The sequence below is a fragment of the Tamandua tetradactyla genome, chromosome 9 (assembly GCF_023851605.1).
Source record: "Tamandua tetradactyla isolate mTamTet1 chromosome 9, mTamTet1.pri, whole genome shotgun sequence".
NCBI lineage: Eukaryota > Metazoa > Chordata > Mammalia > Pilosa > Myrmecophagidae > Tamandua > Tamandua tetradactyla.
This window is the reverse complement of record NC_135335.1, coordinates 88952489-88971915: the sequence shown is the minus strand read 5'-3', so window position 1 is coordinate 88971915 and position 19427 is coordinate 88952489. Positions and strand designations below refer to the sequence as shown.

The window sequence follows — 19427 nt, the reverse complement described above, 5'->3', positions numbered from 1 at the left end:
ATACCATATTTATTTTGGAATCATTAGTAACACGTGTGTTAAAGAAATATAAGTGTGCCATATAAGACTATCTCTTATATTTAATTATAAATGAAAATGAAACATTTTGCAGTTTTGTGGCTGTTACATGATTCTTAAGTTGATAACAAAAACATTAATCACCACATAAGCAATTATGAGTAGTTAATCTTATTTTTCATAAATATAATATACACAGAGTAGATACACATGTCCTTAGTTATGTCATAGCAAACCTAGCCATCTCAAATAATTACAAAGGTAGTCCTTGGACTATGTCTCTGAATTCCGAGATCAGTTTCTCTTATTACTTCTAGAGGTAAAACATTAACATGCTATTAAAGTTAGCTTAAAGTCCCTTCTGATCTTTTAATTCCATTAATGGAAAATTGTATTTCCTAAGGAGGTACAAGGGTAGTTCAGTGGTAGAATTCTTGCCTGCCATGTGGGAGACCGGGATTTGATTCCCAGCCCATGCACTTCTGCTCCCCCCCAAAAAAAAGAATTGTATTGCCTACGTTTTCACCATTAATTGAAAGATCTTAACAGTTCTTTTTGGTAACAGTCAACATTACTGATGACCTTTAGTATATCAATATATAATAGCTGAATATTTTTAAGTGTTTATATGTTCCTGGTAAAAAAAGATGGCACTACTTAATACTTGACTAGCTACTTGTCTTTTATGAAGGTAAGTCCTAATTTCTTTATATTACTATTACAAATCGATTAACTAATGCAGTTTTTTTTTTCATGGAATTATAGGTTCATGAAAGCTTTAAGTTATGCTTCATTAGATAAAGAAGATTTATTAAGTCCTATTAATCAAAACACCCTTCAGCGATCCTCCTCAGTGAGATCCATGGTATCCAGTGCTACATACGGTAGTTCAGATGACTATATTGGTCTTGCTCTTCCAGTAGACATCAATGATATATTCCAGGTATCATCAAAAATTTTTCTATGAATTTGTTTCCTGGTTTGTTTGTTTTTTATATTTTCTAACTGCTTACCAGAAATCTTAGAGTGAATCCTAATTTTGGGGAAGATGATTTTTTTAAGGCAATTTATTTAAGGAATTGTAAGATGAAAACTATTTCACCATCTCAATTCTCTTGTATTCTTTTATTTGATATCTCCAAGTCCCCAGAACATTATCTGTCCCACTCTTCCTATGCTAACTCACTATGATATTTCATTCCATTATCAATGTATTCTCTGTAGAAATATAATGAATTCCTAATCTTGTTTTTTAGTCAATTTTGTCTTATTCCTTGCTTGATCCTTGATCCAGTTTATCTCACATAGGGCAGCCACAGATGGTGCTCAGTCATATAAGGTGGCCCTAATCCCATGAAACACCCATAAATTTCTAAATGATATGTAATACCAAAGAATACACATTTACTCAGAAGCTTAAAGGCATTTTAGATGAATGCTAAAAATAATTACTTTAATATTCTTTTAACTCACCAAGAATATGATAAAGACTTTTAGGGTTATTCTGTCAAGTTTTAGCAATTTAACTTTAAACTTTTCATTATAGTTTTATCTGCTGCAAGAAGTCAATTTTAATTGTACTTCACTTAATATTTCTAATATTCATAAAGTGGACTTCTCTTTATAGCAGAATTTACATGATTTATATCTGTTTTAGGTACAGGATATTCCCTATTTTCAGACAAAAAACATATCTCCACATGATGATCGAGCAGCAAGAGTGTTTGCCCATGATGCAGGAGGTAATGCATGGTCTTTGTTCCCATGAGACTCTACGTTTAAAAAAAGAAAAGATTCATAATTCTTTATGTTAGAAAAACACTAGAAATTCAGTTGGCTCAAACAAATTCATCTGTGTTTGAGCCAACAATCATACCAAAATAGTTGTTTGCGTCAACTTAAAATTAAACCACAATAAGCGTTTGTGAAAGATTTAAGAAGGTGTTTTTTTTAACTGTGTCCTGCCTCTCAAGAAGAGTAAAACCACATCAGTTGTTTCAGTTTTAAAAATGTGATACATGAAACATTTGAAACACAGATCGAGGAGACAACTGTTTGTGTGAGGAGAAGGATAAAAAAGTACTTAGAAATTACATGAGCTCTTGTTGTGAATTTTATTATTTTAATGAATATATGCATGTAAGTCACAAGTTCATAGCTTCATAATCTTGATGATTTTTTTTTATTTCTTTTTTTTGATGATTATTTTTTAACAGGTACATTTTACTCAGAATTATTACTTTTCTTTAGACACATGGAGAATGATTGAAACAATGCCTTAATTATATAATCTTAATTTCCCACTTTGTATTTAAGATCCCTTATTAAGTTAATATAAAATATCTGCTGATTTTAGTTATTTTCATAATTTAAAGAAGTTATTCTTTTTTTTTTTACCCCAGTTAAGGTTAGATTTTGAACCGTAAAAAAAAAAAAAGCTCTGGTTTTCTTCCCTAATTTCTCTCCTTTAAAGTTTCACATAGATTAAGGTACCTTGAAAGAGGTATCATTTTACTATATCGGATTGTGTTTTATATTTACTTATGCACAGGTCTTCCATCTGGAACTGGAGGTCTTGTAAAAAACTCTTTTCACTTGCTGCGACAGCAGATGAGTCTTACGGAAATAATGAATTCAATCCATTCAGATGCTTCTCTGTTTTTAGAAAGTACAGAAGACACTGGACTACAGGAGCATACAGATGATAACTGCCTTTATTGCGTCTGTATCGAAATTCTGGGTTTCCAGCCCAGTAACCAACTAAGTGCAATATGTAGTCATTCAGGTGAGAAATTATGTTTGTCCTTTGGGTTGAATCCATCTGAATTTGAATTTTCTCCATAAACAAGTAATCCACCATCTCTGTTGCTCATTCGTTCCTAGTCCATTGTCACTACCTCAGCCTTAGCTCAGACACTCACCATCTCCCAATTTGAGTGTTAGTCCTTCAGCCTCCAGTTTGGGTCCCTTCCCATTCACCTTTCATATATTGCCCGGGACTAATCTGTTCTCAGTGCCATACTGGCTGTTAATGCTTAGCATGCAGGACTCTGTGATCTGTCCACTGATATTTCACCATTCCTGTATCTTATAATTGACACCATTACTACTGACTTGTTATTTTTGAACCAACCTATGCTCTTTTTCATGACTGTGGGAGTGAAAAACATGTCTTCTCAGTTCCTTTCTCTTTGTCTGTCCCTTTCACACACACACACACAAGTTCACACAAAAGTCCACCTCATCTTAAGTTTCAAGAATATCTTCTCTGTGAAGCTTTCTCTGACTTTCTAAGTCGAGTGTTGATCCTCTTCCTCTTTGTTCTCATTGAATTTTTTACATAGATTTTTTTGTGGTAGTTAAAATCATTATTTCTAGTTTACTTGTTTCTCTTCCAGTCAGTAAACTCCTTCAGGGCATTAGCCATCATGTCTTCTCATTGTTGTATTTCTAATACCTAGCCACATATTGCTTTGCTTAGTAGGTACTCAGTATGTACTTGGTGAGTGAGTACGTAAAGTACAACCAGATTAACCTTTTTTATATGAATGAACAAGAAGCATGTATAGCAACTTAAAGTTAGTGTGTGTGTGTATATATATATATACACACACATGCATATGTGTGTATATGTAGGTTGAAGTGTCACAGTAGATAAATTTTTTAGTGAATATAATTTAGTCAGCTTCAGAAAATCCTAGTGATGATCAAAGTTCTCTGATTTACTGTACCAAATTCTTCCTGATATTCTAATTCAGAGCTTCCTAACTAATAGGTAGCAGCATACTGATGTGTGAAAAATAGGATATGGGAACCTCTCAGTGTTTCCTTGTCCCAGTGAGGCTTGGGTTTGACAAACCCCTAGACTAGCCTCTATACAAGAACCTGGTGTACTGAAGTTATTTTCATTTTCTGTGAGTGAAAAAGTTTGGGAAACTCTTGTCCTGATGCATTATACAAATCAGTATGGAAGATCTTTTTTTAAGGATCTTAAAAAAGGTTGGTTTTTGCTTCGCTTATGCTGTTTTTAGTACCTGTGAGTTATGTTTCTTCATTTACTCAAATTCAACAAATATTTATAAAGTACTTACTATGTAGCTTTGCTATATTGTTTTCCACTTACTTAACAAGAAACAGGAAGCCAACTCCTAATTGCCTAGTCAGAAGGCAGTCATAGCTAGTTTTAATTCATTTTTGATCTTTAGAATTCAGTGTTCTAAAGTTTGAGGCTTGTGGAAGACATGGTGCAGTATTGGAGAGATTTTCCCAAAGCACAGCCTTTGTAGCCACTGGGGTTCTTATTCTAGTTTGGGGAGGTATTCAGTTGAGGAGAACAGGGTGAGTACAATTTACCCATCTCAAAGATATGAAGCAGGGAAGGCTAAAGTCACTGAATTCTATAATCATTCATACACTCAGCATAACATTTATCACTCAACTACTATGGACCAGTGTACTAGATGCTCGAAAAACAATTGTGAGCAATAAAAAAGGGACGCTTTTTTCCTGTGCCTTTTGAGTTGTAGCCCAGTAGGGAATGAAATGCATTGATTGATTACTCAACTATTCCACAATTATAAGAAGTGCCATCAAAGATAGATACACAGTCCAGCTTTGTCACCGTGTGATCAACAAAAGAAATGTAACTAATGAAATATCAGTGACTGAGAGAGTTCAAATAGAGTCAGGAGGCTGCTCTGGAAGTCACTCTTATGTAAGCTTCATTTAGCTTCATGGAGTCTATCATAATTTACCAGACTCCAACCAAAATTATTCCAGCAATCCTAAAGAACACCTAGGGCAATATAAAAGATTCTGCATAGATTCCATGTACTAGGGTAACTTTCCAAAAACCTACAACCTCCAGATGGGTCCCTGGACCAGATAAGTCCTAAAACCTAGAGGGGCCATCCTGTCCAGAATATCAGCTAGTTCCATCTCCTTACCCACATATAATTGACAGCCCCTTCCAACATGAAGAAGTTAGAATGGCCATAGCCCAAATAGCCCTAAAGAGTGGGATAGAAAGCTCAAAGGTGAGGGTGGGCTTATACAGAGAAGGTGGAGTTAAACTAACAGATATGATTGCTGAATCATTAAATAGATATTTCTTTTAGTCTCCAGTATTTTAGAGCAGCTAGAAGTAAAAACCTAAAATTGTGGAACTGTAGCCCATACCAAACTCTGAAATCTGTTCTACAATTAATTGTTGTGCTGTGCTTTGAAATTTACTACTTTTTCATATATGTTATTTTTCACAGAAAAAGAAAAAAAGTCGATTGTGATGATAAAAAATATTTATTCTTTCTAGCCTCCTATATTCTGGAGCAGCTAGAAGGGAAAAATCTGAGATGATGGTATGGTAGCCCAATGCAGACTCTGGGATCTGTCCTGTAACTTCTTATTGAAGAATGCTCTGAAAATTGTTGATTTTTTTTCTTTGCTTTATATATATATTATATTATACAGTAGAAAAGTTTTTAAAAATTACATAAAAGAAAAATAAACTTACCCATCTTGATTAAAAAAATGTCTGTAAGGGTCAGGCAGATTATGTAAATGAATGAATCAGGCAAGATTTAAAATATGAACTTATACCCACTTAGCATATTAAATGTATAAAAATAACTTTGTTCTAATTTTCTTGAAGTATATGGCCCTTTCAGTCTAGCTTTCATTTTTAACACCTTTAGGTAGACATGGGAATGGGGGTAAAGAAAAATATTTCATAAAAATAGCATTTCTGATCAACTAGTTCCATCCCCCTATCCAATATTATTGACGCCCCTTCCAACATGAAAAATTTAGAATGGGCATAGCCCAAATATCCCTAAAGAGTGGGAGAAAGATCAAAGGTAATGGCTGAGTTATATAGAGAAGGTAAGGTTTAGCAAGTATGTTTGCTGAATCATTATATTGAAATTTCTTTTAGCCTCTAGTATCTTAGAGCAGCTAGAAGTAAAAACCTAAAATTGTGAAATGTAACCCACACAAAACAAACTATGAAAACGGTTCTACAACTAATTGTTGCAATGTGTGCTTTGCAATTTATTGATTTTTTTGTATATATGTTATTTTTCACAAAAAAGAAAAAAAAGAGAAGGAAGAGTGTATAACAGAGAAGATAGCATTTAACAAATGAGTATGACTGCTGAATCATTACATTGATATTTTGGTCTCCAGTGTCTTGGAGCAGCTAAAAGAAAAGACAAAAAAATCAATGTACTGTAACCCATACCAAACTTTAAAATCTGTTTTATAACTACTTGTTAAGAAAATTTATTGCTTTTTGTATATGTGCTATATTTCACAATAAAAAAGTTAAAAAAAAAAAAGATACAGGATACTAGCAAAAGGACTATGAACAAGTAGGCAGATCAAGGAAAAGATTTCTGAGAAATTATTGTTGAACTTGTAGTTCAGCAATGAGCAGAAACTTACTAACTGAACTGTGGTATATAGCTGTAGACAGAGAGAACAGTGCGAACAAACGTCCTCCTATGGGATCAAGCATGGGGAGTAGAAGGAATTAAAGGGCACCTATGTGAATGGATGCAAGAAAGTACAGAAATGAGCCTAGAAAGAAAAGCAGAAACTAAACCCTCTAGAAGCGGACCAACAGCATCAACTTCACCTGGGAGCTTGTTAAAAAGGTGGGCTCTCAGACTTTACCCAATTGTACTGGTTTGAAAGCATGACCCTAGAAAAGCATGTTTTAATCAAAATCCCATTTCATAAAGGGTGAATAATCCCTATTCAATACTGTATGTTTGAAACTGTAATCAGATCATCTCCCTGAATGATGTCATTTAGTCAAGAGTGATTGTTAAACTGGATTAGGTGACGAAATGTCTCCACCCATTTGGGTGAGTCTTGATTGGCTTATTGGAGTCCTATAAAAGAGGAAACGTTTTGGAGAATGGCAGATTCAGAGAGAGCAGAGGATGCTGTAGCACCACGAAGCAGAGAGTCCACCAGCCAGCGACCTTTGGAGATGAAGAAGGAAAACGCTTCCCGGGCAGCTTCATGAAATCAGAAGCCAGGAGAGAAAGCTAGCAGATGACACCGTGTTCACCATGTGCCCTTCCAGCTGAGAGAGAATCCCTGACTGTGTCTGCCATGTGCCTTCTCATTTGAGAGAGAAACCCTGAACTTCATTGACCTTCTTGAACCAAGGTATCTTTCCCTGGATGGATGCCTTAGATTGGACATTTCAATAGACTTGTTTTAATTGGGACATTTTCTCAGCCTTAGAACTGTAAACTAGCAACTCATTAAATTCCTCCTTTTAAAAGCCATTCCATTTCTAGTATATTGGATACCAGCAGCTAGCAAACTAGAACACCCATGCTTACAGAATCTGCATTTTAACAAGACACATAGGTGTCATGATGATGAATACACAACTTTGTGATGATATTTCATACGTATATACCACATTTTGTTTATTGATTCTTCTGTTGATGGGCACTTGGGTTATTTCCATCTTTTGGTGTTGTGAATAATGCTGCTGTGAATATTGGTGTGTAAGGCTGTTTGTGTCACTGCTTCCAACTCTTCTGGCGAAAAGTAGTGGTATTCCTGGGTCACAGAGCAACTCGATATGTAGTTTTCTAAGGAAGTGCCAACTGTCTTCTGTAGAAGCTGTACCATTATACATTCCCACCAGCCATGCATAAGTGTCCCAATAGTTCCACATCCTCTTCAACATTTGTAATTTCCTGTTTGTTTAATAGCAGCCATTCTTATAGCTGTAAGGTGGTATTTCATTGTAGTCTTGATCTGCATTTCCTTTATAGCTAATGAAAATGAGCAACTCTTCATGTGCTTTTTTAGGTATCTGTATTTGCTGTTTGGAAAATGTCTATTCGTATCTTCAACTTATTTTATAATTGGGTTGTTTGTTCTTTTATTGTCCAGTTGTTATGATTTCTATATGTATACAGGTTATAAAATCTTTATCCAATACGTGATTTCCACATATTTTCTCCCATTGAATTGGCTGCCTCTTCACCTTTTTGACAAAGTCTTTTGAGGCACAAAGCATTTGATTTTGAGACATTACCATTTATCTATTTTTTCTTTCATTTGCTTGTGTTTTGGTGTTTAAAGTTTAGGATGCTACTTCCTATTACTAAATCTTAAAGATGTTTCCCTTATTCTCTCCTAGGATTTTATGGTACTGGTTCTTATATTTAGGTCTTTGATCCACTTTGGGTTACTTTTTGTGTAGGGTCTAAGTTAAGGGTCCTCTTTCATGCTTTTGGCTATTGATATCCAATTCTTCCATGCCCATTTATTGAAAAGACTATTTTGTCCCGTTTCAGTGGATTTGGGGACCTTGTCCAAGATAAGTCCACTGTAGATTTGATGATCTATTTCCATATTCTCGATTTAATTCCAATGGTCAGCTCTTCTGTCTTTGTGTCCATATCGTGCTGTTGATTTTTTTAAATGTTTTTATTGACAAATCTTCACACGCATAAAGTCCATACATGGTGTACAGTCAGTGGCTCACAATATCATCACATAGTTTTGTATTCATCACCATGATCACTTCCCTCCAGCCACTCCCAGTACACCATAGACTAAAAAAAGGACATCTATATAATGCATTAAAATAACCTCCAAGATAACCTCTCGACTTTGGTTGAAATTTCTCAGCCAATGAAACTTGATTTTGTCTCATTTCTCTCTTCCCCCTTTTCATCAAGAAGCCTTTCTCAATCCCTTGATGCCAGGTCCTGGCTTATCCCAGGAATTCTGTCCCATGTTGCCAGGGAGATTTACACTCTTAGGAGTCATGTTCCATAAATTGGGGAGAGCAGTGAGTTCACCTGCCGAATAGCCAACTCAATTTTTTTTGGGTGTATGGTCCAGGAATTGAACCTGAGTTTCCTGCATGAACAACTTATATTTGACAAGGAGTCAAAGACCACTGGTGCCTATAATTATACCAGTCATTTGAACCTGCGACAATTACCACCCAGTGCTTGCCACCCTCTGGATCATCCAAGGGAAAAGCACATATTCCCAGGACCTAGCTGAGTAATATAGTTACTTACCAAATCATTCTGTGCCTTGAGTTCATCTGCAGAAACTTGCGGTGGGAGACTGCAGTTGCGGCAACAGGAACATGGAAACTCCTCACAGCACATGGTGTCAGACCAGCAGGCATCTGATGCCCATCCAGCTGTGATTCGTACCATACTGTTTTGAGCACTTTGGCTTAATAATAAAGCTTTAAAATCAGGAAGTGTTAATCTCCACACTTTGTTCTTCTTTTTAAGGATATATTTAGCTATTTAAGGTCTCTTTCCCCTCCCAAAGAATTTGAAAACTAGCTTTTCCAAGTCTTCAGGGTAGGTTGTTGGAATTTTGATTGGTATTGGGTTGAATCTACAGATCAATTTGGGTAGAACTGGCATCTTAACTATACTTAATCTACCTATACACGAGCAGGGAATGCCTTTCCATCTATTTAGATCTTCTTTGGTTTCTTTTAGCAATGTTATGTAGCTTTCTGTATACAGGTCCTTTACATCCCTACTTAAGTTTATTCGTAGATACTAGATTCTTTTATTTGCTATTTTGAGTGGGTTTTTTTCCTTAGTTGACTCCTCAGTTAACTCATTGCTTTTCTATAGAAACATTACTGATTTTTGCACATTAATTTTATATCCTACTGCCTTACTAAATTTATTAGCTCAAGGAATTTTGTTGTAGATTTCTCAGGATTTTCCAAGTATAGTATCATGTCATTTGCAAATAATGGAAGTTTTACTTCCTCCTTTCTGATTTGGATGCCTTTTGTTTCTTATTCCTGCCTGATTGCTCTAGCTAGAAATTTTAGTATAGTGTTGAATAATAATGGTAAAAGAGGGTATCCTTATCTCATTTCTGATCTTAGGGGAATGCTTTCAGTCTCTCACCATTGGGTACAATGCTTTCTATGGGTTTATCATATCTGCCTTTCATCATATTGAGGAAGTTTCCTTTGATTTCCTTATCAGAAAAGGATATTGAATTTTGTTGAATGCTTTTTCAGCATCAATCAAAATGATCATGTGATTTTTCCCTTTCAGTTTTGCTAGTTTTCAATTTGCTAGTATTTTGTTGAGAATTGTTGCATCAGTGTTCATTAGGGATATTGACCTGTAGCTTTCCTTTCTTTTAGTGTCTTTACCGAGTTTTGGTATAGAGTGATATTAGCTTCTGTGGTAGTTAGATTCAGTTGTCAACTTGGCTATGTGAAGGTGCCTAGTTCTGTTGCTGTGGACATGAGCCAATGGTACGTGAACCTCATCTGTTGCTCATTACATCACAGTCGGCTAGGAGGCGTGCCTGCTGCAGTGAATGACATTTGATTTAATTGGCTGGTGCTTAAATGAGAGAGTGCATCGTAGCACAGCCCAAGCAGCTCAGCATACCTCCTCTCAGCACTCGCAGCTCAGCCCAGGCCTTTTGAGATGCAGAAAGAAATCACCTCAGGGAAAGTTGTTGGAACCCAGAGGCCTGAAGAGAAGGTCAGCAGAGATCACCCTGTGCCTTCTCATGTAAGAAAGAACCTCAGTTGAAAGTTAGCTGCCTTTCCTCTGAAGAACTAATGAAATAAATCCCCTTTTATTAAATGCCAATCCTTCTCTGATGTGTTGCATTCCAGCAGCTAGCAGACTAGAACAGCTTCATAAAATGAATTAGGCAGTGTTTGTTTTTCCTCAAGTTTTTGAAAGAATTTGAGCAGATTGGTGTTCCTTCTTCTTGAAGTGCTTGATAAAATTCCCTTGTGAAGCCATCTGGTCTCAGGGTTCTTTGTAGGAAGATTTTTGATAACTGATTGCATCTCTTTATGTGTGATGTGTGTGATTGGTTTGTTGAGATCTGTTTCTTCTCAAGACACTGTAATTTGTCGTGTGTTTCTAGGCATGTGACCATTTGATCTAAGTTTCTAGTTTGTGGGCATAATTTGCTCAGAGAATCCTCTTAGGATTTTTTTCTTCTTCAAGGTCTGTGGTAATGACCCCCATCTCATTTCTGATTTTGTTTACTTTCCTCTCTATTCTTTGTCAGTTTAGCTATAGGGATCTGTCATTTATTGATTTTCTCAGAGAACCAACTTTTTGTTTTATTGTTTCTTTCTATTATTCATTTGTTATCCAGTTCATTTAATTCTGCTTTAGTCTTTGCTATTTCTCTTCTTCTATTTGCTTTGAGGTTAGTTTACTGTTCTTTCTCATTTCCTCCAGGTGAGCAGTTAAGTCCTTGATTGTTGCTCTTCTTTTTTTTTTTCCCTCAATTAAAGGAATTTTATTGTGAAGCTATGTGCAGCTGGGCTACCCTTAAGTCCAGCTTATATAGGATGGTTGGCAGGAAGTAGGGAAAGGAAGGCGGTAGGTTTTCTTTGTCTAGCTTGGGAGGGGAAAGTTGGCAGGTTGCCGCTGGTTGGTTTTGGGAGCAGGGTGCTAAATTGGGAGTTGACAGCTCTTCATTGGTGGGATTAAAAAGTTAAATGCTGCTGGAGTTTTGACAGAGTTGTAACTGCCTGCATTTTGGTGGGCACCGAGCAAGGAAGTTATCACAGAAATGCAGTTGCCAGAGGGCAGATGCTGGCTCAAAGGGTTATCACAGGAGTGCAACTGCTGTGTAGAGATAGATGTTAAAGGATAGCTACATCATGGGAGAGAGGCAGGGGTAGGTTGAAGTTCCTGGGGAATTCTAGCATTTTCAGCCTTTTTGTTTTATAGCACATGGGAATGGAAGTGTAGGGGTTGAGTGGATGGGAAGGGAGTTAGGGTATCAGTCTGCTCTGGCTATTTCCTGCTGTTATGGGGTGGGGTTGAATTTGTTCCCATCCATCCTGGCATCTGGAAGTTCTCTGCAAGGACTGCAATTGCATCATATGGTTGACCTGGTCATGGGTTAAGGAATGTATGGTTCTTTGAATAAAGCTGGTTAAGAGTTTTAAGAGGCAGGGCTCAAAAATGTTTTATTTTTTAATATAGTCATTTAGGGCAATAAATTTCCCTCTCAGCACTGCCTTTGCCACATCCCGTAAGTTCTGATATGTTGTATTTTCATTTTCATTTATCTCCAGTTAGTTACCGATTTCTCTAGTAATTTCTTCTTTGACCCACTGGTTGTTTAAGAGTGTGTTATTTACTCTCTATATATTTGTGAAAGTTCTGGTTCTTTAATGGTTATTGATTTCCATCTTCATTGTGATCAGAGAGAGTGCTTTGAACAATTTCAATCTTTTTAAGTTTATTAAGACTTGTTTTGTGCCTCAGCATATGATCTATCCTGGAGAATGTTCCATGAACACTAGAGAAAAATGTATTTCCTGGTGTTTGGGGGTGTAACGATATCTAAATGTCTGTTAGGTCTAATTCATTTATCAAATTGTTCAAGTTCTCTCTTTCCTTGTTGATCTCTGTCTAATTGTTCTATCTAAAGAGGAGAGTGGTATATTGAATTCTCCCACTATTTTTGTTATTGTTGCATGGACAGGCACCAGGAATCAAACCCAGGTCTCCCGCATGGCAGGCAAGAACTCTGCCGGCTGAGCCACCATGGCCCGCCCTCCCACTGTTATTTTTGAACCATCTATTGCTCCCTTCAGTTTACCAGTGTTTGTTTCGTGTCCATGTACTTTGGAGCTCCTTGATTGGAAACATAAACATGTATACTTGTTATTTCTTCTTGGTGAATTGTCCCTTGTATTAATATGTAGTGTCCTTCTTTGTCTCTTATGACTTCTTTACATTTAAATTCTTTTTTTTTTTTTTTCCTGCATGGGCAGGCTCTGGGAATTGAGCCCTGGTCTCCAGCACAGCAGGTGAGAACTCCGTCACTGAGCCGCTGTTGCCCGCCCTACCTTTCAATTCTGTTTTGTCTTTTAGTAGTAGAGCAGTGTCTGCTTTCTTTCAGTTACAACTTGCAGGGAACATCTTTTTTCATCCTTTCAATCTGTTTATGTCCTTCGGTCTAAGATGAGTCTCTTGCAGGCAGCATGTTGCTGGATCATATTTCTTAATCATATATCTGCCATTCTGTATCTTTTAATTAGTGAGTTTCGCCCATTAACATTCAAAGTTATTACTGTAAAGGTATTTCTTAAATCTGTCATCTTATCCTTTGGTTTTTATTTGTCAGATTCATGTATTCTTTTCCCTGTTTTCCTTTTTATCCCTCAGGTTGCCCTTACTGGTACTCTCAATTCAGTGTCCTTCTCCAGATCTCCCTCTCCTGTGTTTTTTTGTTGTTGTTCTGCCAATGGAACTCCCTTTAGTATTTCTTGTAGAGCCAGTCTCTTGTTGACACATTCTCTCAGCATTTGTTTGTCTGTGAAAATGTTAATCTCTCCCTCACTTTTAAAGGACAATTTGGCTGAGTACAGAATTCTTGATGGAAGTCTCTCTCTTCCCGATCTTAAATATATCATTACCACTGCCTTCTCACCTCCATGGTGCCTGTTGAGTACTCCAAACTCAGTCTTATATGGTTTCCCTTGAAAGTAGTAGATTGCTTTTTCTTGGTGCTTTCAGGATTTTCTGCTTCTCTTCAACATTTGACAAACTTATTAGTATGTGTCTTACAGTAGGCATATTTGGATTTATTCTATGGGGTTCTTTGGCCTTCTTTGATTTGCAATTTTATGTCTTATAAGAGCTAGGACATTGTTCCCCATTATCTCCTCAACTAATCTTCCTAGACCTTTACTCTTCTCTTCTTCTGGAACCCCAATGATTCTTATATTTGTGCACTTCATGCTGTCCATCATTTCCCTGAGATCCAGTTCAAAGTTTTACATCTTTTTGTCATTTGTTCTTTTGTGCATTTGCATTCAAATGTCCTGTCCTCTAATTTGCTTATTCTTTCTTCTGCTACATCAGATCTTGTGTTTCTCTAGTGTATTTTTTATTTGGTTTACAGTATCTTTCATTACTGTGATATCTGCTAGTTTTCTATTTATTCTTTCAAATTCTTCATGTTCTTCTAGTGTGTTCTTGATCTCCTTTATATCATTGGCCAACCCACTGAATTTAGTTAGTAGAGTTATGTAAACATCTTTGATCAGTTGTTCCAGTCTGTGTCTCCTCCAGTGTTTTAATTTGGTCATTAGGCCAGGCTGTATCTGTCTGTACCTTCCTGTGCTTTGTGATATTCTGTTCCTTTGATGCATTTTTACTTATTCTGATAGGGTTACTTTGGAAGTTGATATCTGTCAGTATTCTAGGTTTTGTACTTATGGGACAGGTATGGTGCAGGATGTGGAGCATGGGGCAGGGCTCAGTGGCGCAGTGATGGAACATGGTGAAGGGCTACGCACAGGGCATTGGTGCTATGCTGGTGCCCAGATCCTGAGGTGTGGGATATGGGGCTGTGGGAGTGAGTTGCAGCTCAGGCACACCTCGAAGCACAGGGGCAGGGCATGGTGGTGGGAGGTGAATCAAGGGAGCTGTGTGGGTATGTGGGTCACGGGTATAGTGCGTCGGGTATAGGAGGGTGTGGCCTGGGTGCATGAGCCATGGTTGCACACATGGGTAGTGGGGATCAGGGCACAGGACAGTGAGGTCCGGGAGTGGGGGGCACAAATGTGTGGAGCAGGTTGCAGTGCATGTATGCATGGGGTGCAGGTGCACAAGTTGCGGGGGGTGCATTTCATGATTTGGAGGGTCAGAATACAGGGGTTGGGGTGGGGTTGCGGGGCATGAGTACATGGGTGTCTTGGAGTGGGTCCCAGGGTGACAGGATAGGGGTGCTTAAAGGGGTGGGGCTTCAGTGAGTGGGCATGGAGGAGGGGCAAGGGTTATTTGGGTGTGGGCGGTATGCATAGTTGTAGCAATTTCAAGGAACACAGCTTGGCTTACATCGCAATCCCCTTCTCCCTCTCCATGCATTCCTGAGGGCTCCGGGCCTCCATTTAGAAAGGGGCGTGTTAGGCTGTTTGCACTAGCTAGATGGTCTCTTGGTTCTCTGCATCTCAGTTCCTCAGGCTTTTCATCTAGGACCTCCCTATGTAGTAAAGAAGACCCTCTCAATTCATTTGCACCCTGGAATCACTGTCCTGCTAGTTTCTCTGTCACTTCTCTAGCTTTTCATTGGACTTATCTCCATTTTTAATTATAAGTAAAGCTAAACTAGAATATTATTAATTAAAAGGGAAGAAACAATAAAAACAAATAACTTCAGTTAAGAAACTGAATCTCAGTCATATAGATGAGGCCCTTTAGTTTATGGGCAAAACTCTTTGTCCAAATTAAAAGCAACCTTGAAAAGAAATGTCCTGAATAAAAGTATACTAAAGTTCATTACATGGAGTACTTCTTAAGAGAGGATGGAAAATAAAGATCCCTGCAGGTAAATATCTTCAATCTGTTATGCCAAATTTTATGTTAAGCCCAATCAAGGACATCGTCCATGTGTAAGAACAAGTAGGCCAGTGACTATTCCTTTCCCCATTCCGAGATTTGTTTGGTTTCCTTATTCTGCCAGTTTTAGTGCCCATATTTTGCCCACATGTTCTCTGAAATCTCCATTTAATACATGTAATTATCTTATTTAAAAAAATTTTTATTCCTGTGGTTTAGCATGTTTTCACACACACACAAAATACCCTATATAGTAAGAATCTTCTGTTATTATTACGCTTAAAATCCCATCTCCCAATGGGATAAACTAATTATTTTGAAACCTGTTTTAGCTAGAATGTGTGTTTGGTTGGTTGTTTTAATGAAAATGATTAACAGTTTTAGAAGTCAGATATGACTCCAACAGGTTAGGAATGTTGATTCAGTGTGGACAGAGATAAACTAATTCACATATGACTTTTCAGAAACATGTCGATTGAGAAAAGTACAATTTTCAGTGTAACTTGTGCCAGAATGTATTGTCCTTACGCCTAGGTGGCTCAAAGCTGAGTCTAAAATAACGTATTCGCCTCTTATTTGTTTTTTTATTATTACTGAAGAAAGCTATATAAAAAATTGTTTTTAAGTGCCTCTTTAAGAGTTCTCCAATCTTTTACCAATAGTTTTGTTTTCAAAATCAATGTGTATAAGTAACATTTTTACTTTTAAGTGCCTGATAGATATGTAATTTCTTTAATAATAGAAACTTCAGGACAGTACTAAATTCGTAGCTCTTCTTTCCAAAGAACTGAAACATTTTCTGCCTTGGTATTATTTATGTAGTAATCTTAGGAAGTGCTTTTAGGTGAGATGAAATGATATTTCTTTTCTGTGGAAACCAAGTTAGGGAGAGGTAATATTACATGTTGACATGAGTCAAATTTCCTGGGCCTTTAAAAATGCAGCTTTTTCCCCTCCACTCTGACGATGTCTGTAGTGGACAGAGCACTGAGTTAGTTAAGAGAACCTAAAGTCTTGTCCATCACTAGGAGCCTGCCTTCTCTCTCTGAATCTGTTTTCTTTCATAAGATGAAAGCTTTAACTAATTTCCAAGATTTCTTACAGCGCTAAGACTGTATGCTTTTATAGGTTGTCCAGTGTTACTTTCCAAAAGGATAACCAAAGACTTCCTGATTTCCAGTTGCTCTATTCATTGGGTGATTTAAGTATAAATGCTTAGGAAGATTTTAAATTTAAAAAATTTAATGTCATTTGACTTCAATATCCCATCTAGGAGTACCTTAAAAATGCATGGGTAGTATATAAATTCAGTACTAAGAATGAACTGAACTTTATTTAAGACAATGAAGTATGATTCTTTAAGTGGTACTTATTAAATGGGGTTTCAAAACAAGTCATCAAATAATACATATAGTATAATCCTATTAATACATATACAGGACAAGAAAAAGAAAATATAAATAGCAAAGGATCTGAAGTTTTATATATCAAATTTTACCTGTGGAGAGAGGAATTTAGATGGGAATGGGAGGAATGGGAGAGGGGGTAGATAAAAATGTGCCTTCATTTTTTCTATGTATGTCTTTAATTGATTTTTTTAAATAATCATATTTATGTATTTTTATAATTTAAGAAAATAAATCTAATTTATAAATGTCTTTGTAGTTCAAATTTCACTGTCTGAGCAATCACCATCTGAACAGTCTGAATTTGCTTTGAAAATCTTCATTTTGGAAAGCAGTGGTTGAAAACTGGAAAGAAATCACAAGAAATCATCTCTATAGTATATAACGCAAGTATAGGTATTAAGCCACTATTATACTTTAATGGAAATATTTTTTTCTCAAGATCTTCAAGACATTCCATATTCTGATTGGTGTGAGCAGACTGTCCATAATCCCTTAGAAGTGGTTCCATCTAAGTTTTCAGGGATTTCTGGCTGCAGTGATGGAGTGTCTCAGGAAGGCTCAGCCAGCAGCACTAAAAGCACAGAATTGCTACTAGGTGAGTTTTCAGATTCAAATCTAAGCGTTCTTAGTAAAAATATACTTGGATTTTTTTTTCATAAATACTGTAAATAAAAGTTGTCTGAAAACTATGGTAAGTCCGTTTTAGTGAACTATCTTCAACAGACTTGTAAATATTGCACCTCTATCAGCCACTGACATATACATTATTAGTTATCTCATTTCATTAGAAAGAGTTTTGCTCCCAAAATGATAGCAGGTTATGTGCATTTTATCTCAGTGTTAGATATTTAACTAGGTGAAGTTTAAAAACAAATTCCATGAATCATAATGATTTTCTATTATAATATCGGTAAAATAATTTAACTTTACACTGAAATCTTTTTTTAGGTGTTAAAACAATTCCAGATGATACACCAATGTGCCGTATACTCCTTCGGAAAGAAGTGCTAAGATTAGTCATTAACTTGAGTAGTTCAGTTTCAACTAAATGTCATGAAACTGGGCTTCTAACGTGAGTAAACTATGTGCATGAGTATTTTTTATTGTTTCTGTTTTATGGTGAAAGCGTATTTGAAATACTTCAGAAGTTAAATTAATCAGCTTATATTAGTGGTTCTCAATTATATACCCATGTGAGGCTAAATTTTCTTCAGATTCATCAGTCAAAACAACGTATGGCAAAAGATTAGATATAGAAGAAAGTATGAAAACTCAGCCTTCTCCTCTTAAGCCAGATTTAGTTTTTTATTTTTTTTGTTTTTTCCCATGGACAGGCACCGGGAGTCAAACCTGGATCTCGGGTATGGCAGGCGAGAATTCTGCCACTGAGCCACCATCATACCGCCCAAGCCAGACTTTAAAGAGATCTGCAAAAAACATGAAGCAGGGTCACTCCAGTCCTTTGTGTTTTTTTTGGAAAATGCATTTTTTTTCCTTTAAAATATATTTTATTTTTGATAACATGTAATAGTATCTTTAAATGAATTAATAAAATACTTTAAAATTTTCTCCATTTTATCAAATGTGGCAATTATCCATTGCTATAACCCACAGAAAAGAAGCTTTTTGGGGTCTGCAGTAATTTTTAAGAAGGTGAAGTCCTAAGACAAAAAAATTTGAGAAAACCTGTTTATATAAAACAGGTGATGTTTTCTTGGTTTAATTTTTTTCCTTTTTCCTTTTTTCTCTTTATAAAATTTGCAGAATTTTTATCATTTTTCTAAATCTCAGCCACATAATAAAAGGAAATTCAAACCAAATCTTGATTTGCAGTATTTGATATTGTGGTTCTCTAAAGAAATGCACTTTAGGGTCACCTGAAGGGCTTTAAAAAAATACTAATGGGTGGGCCACGGTGGCTCAGCAGGCAAGAATGCTCGCCTGCCATGCCAGAGGACCCAGGTTCGATTCCCGGTGCCTGCCCATGTGAAAAAAAAAAAAATACTAATACAGATGACAGGATCCTACTACAGGCTTCCTGGCCTGAAGCTCTAGGAGGGAGGCCTTAACCTGTCTGTTTCCTCTGCCATAACCCCACAGCTAATTCTGAGGTATAATCCTAACTGAACTTATTTCTATTTTTAAATTTAATTTTTAATATACTTAAGTCATCCTAGGTTGAAAATAAATTTTGTAATTTCTCATGCCTATAAAAAGAATATTCCTAACTTTCCAGTAAACCTTCAAGTTTTAGAATTTTAAAAGAAATAACCCTTACATATTTACAACTTAAGATATGTAATTTAAGTGTGAGATAGGAATATCTAATATTTTATATTCTTGTACCTTTACCTCATATAAAGTTTAATCAATATCTGGAGAAAAAACTATTTAAAAAGTAGGTGATACTTTGGAGAAAAAAATAAGTAAAACATGATTACAATTTTTATCACATCATAGTCTTTTATTTGATTTTAGAATTAAAGAGAAGTATCCTCAAACATTTGACGACATATGCCTTTACTCTGAGGTTTCGCATTTGCTCTCACACTGCACATTTAGACTTCCGTGTCGTAGGTTCATACAAGAATTATTTCAAGATGTACAGTTTTTACAAGTAAGTAAATTT

General features: G+C 36.3%; 1 protein-coding gene across 4 annotated transcripts in view; it reads left to right on the top strand.

The window, feature by feature from the left end:
• Positions 1-19427, top strand: part of RICTOR (RPTOR independent companion of MTOR complex 2) — a 193025-nt gene that overhangs the window by 171861 nt on the left and 1737 nt on the right. For 2 of the 4 annotated variants that reach the window (XM_077117032.1, XM_077117031.1), the window contains 6 exons: positions 784-961; positions 1676-1760; positions 2684-2803; positions 17238-17393; positions 17747-17870; positions 19277-19415. In XM_077117032.1, the coding sequence (XP_076973147.1) occupies positions 784-961; positions 1676-1760; positions 2684-2803; positions 17238-17393; positions 17747-17870; positions 19277-19415 (802 nt within the window). Of the gene's footprint in view, positions 1-783; positions 962-1675; positions 1761-2569; positions 2804-17237; positions 17394-17746; positions 17871-19276; positions 19416-19427 lie in introns of all 4 variants that reach the window. The other 2 variants (XM_077117030.1, XM_077117029.1) reach the window with 1 other exon arrangement.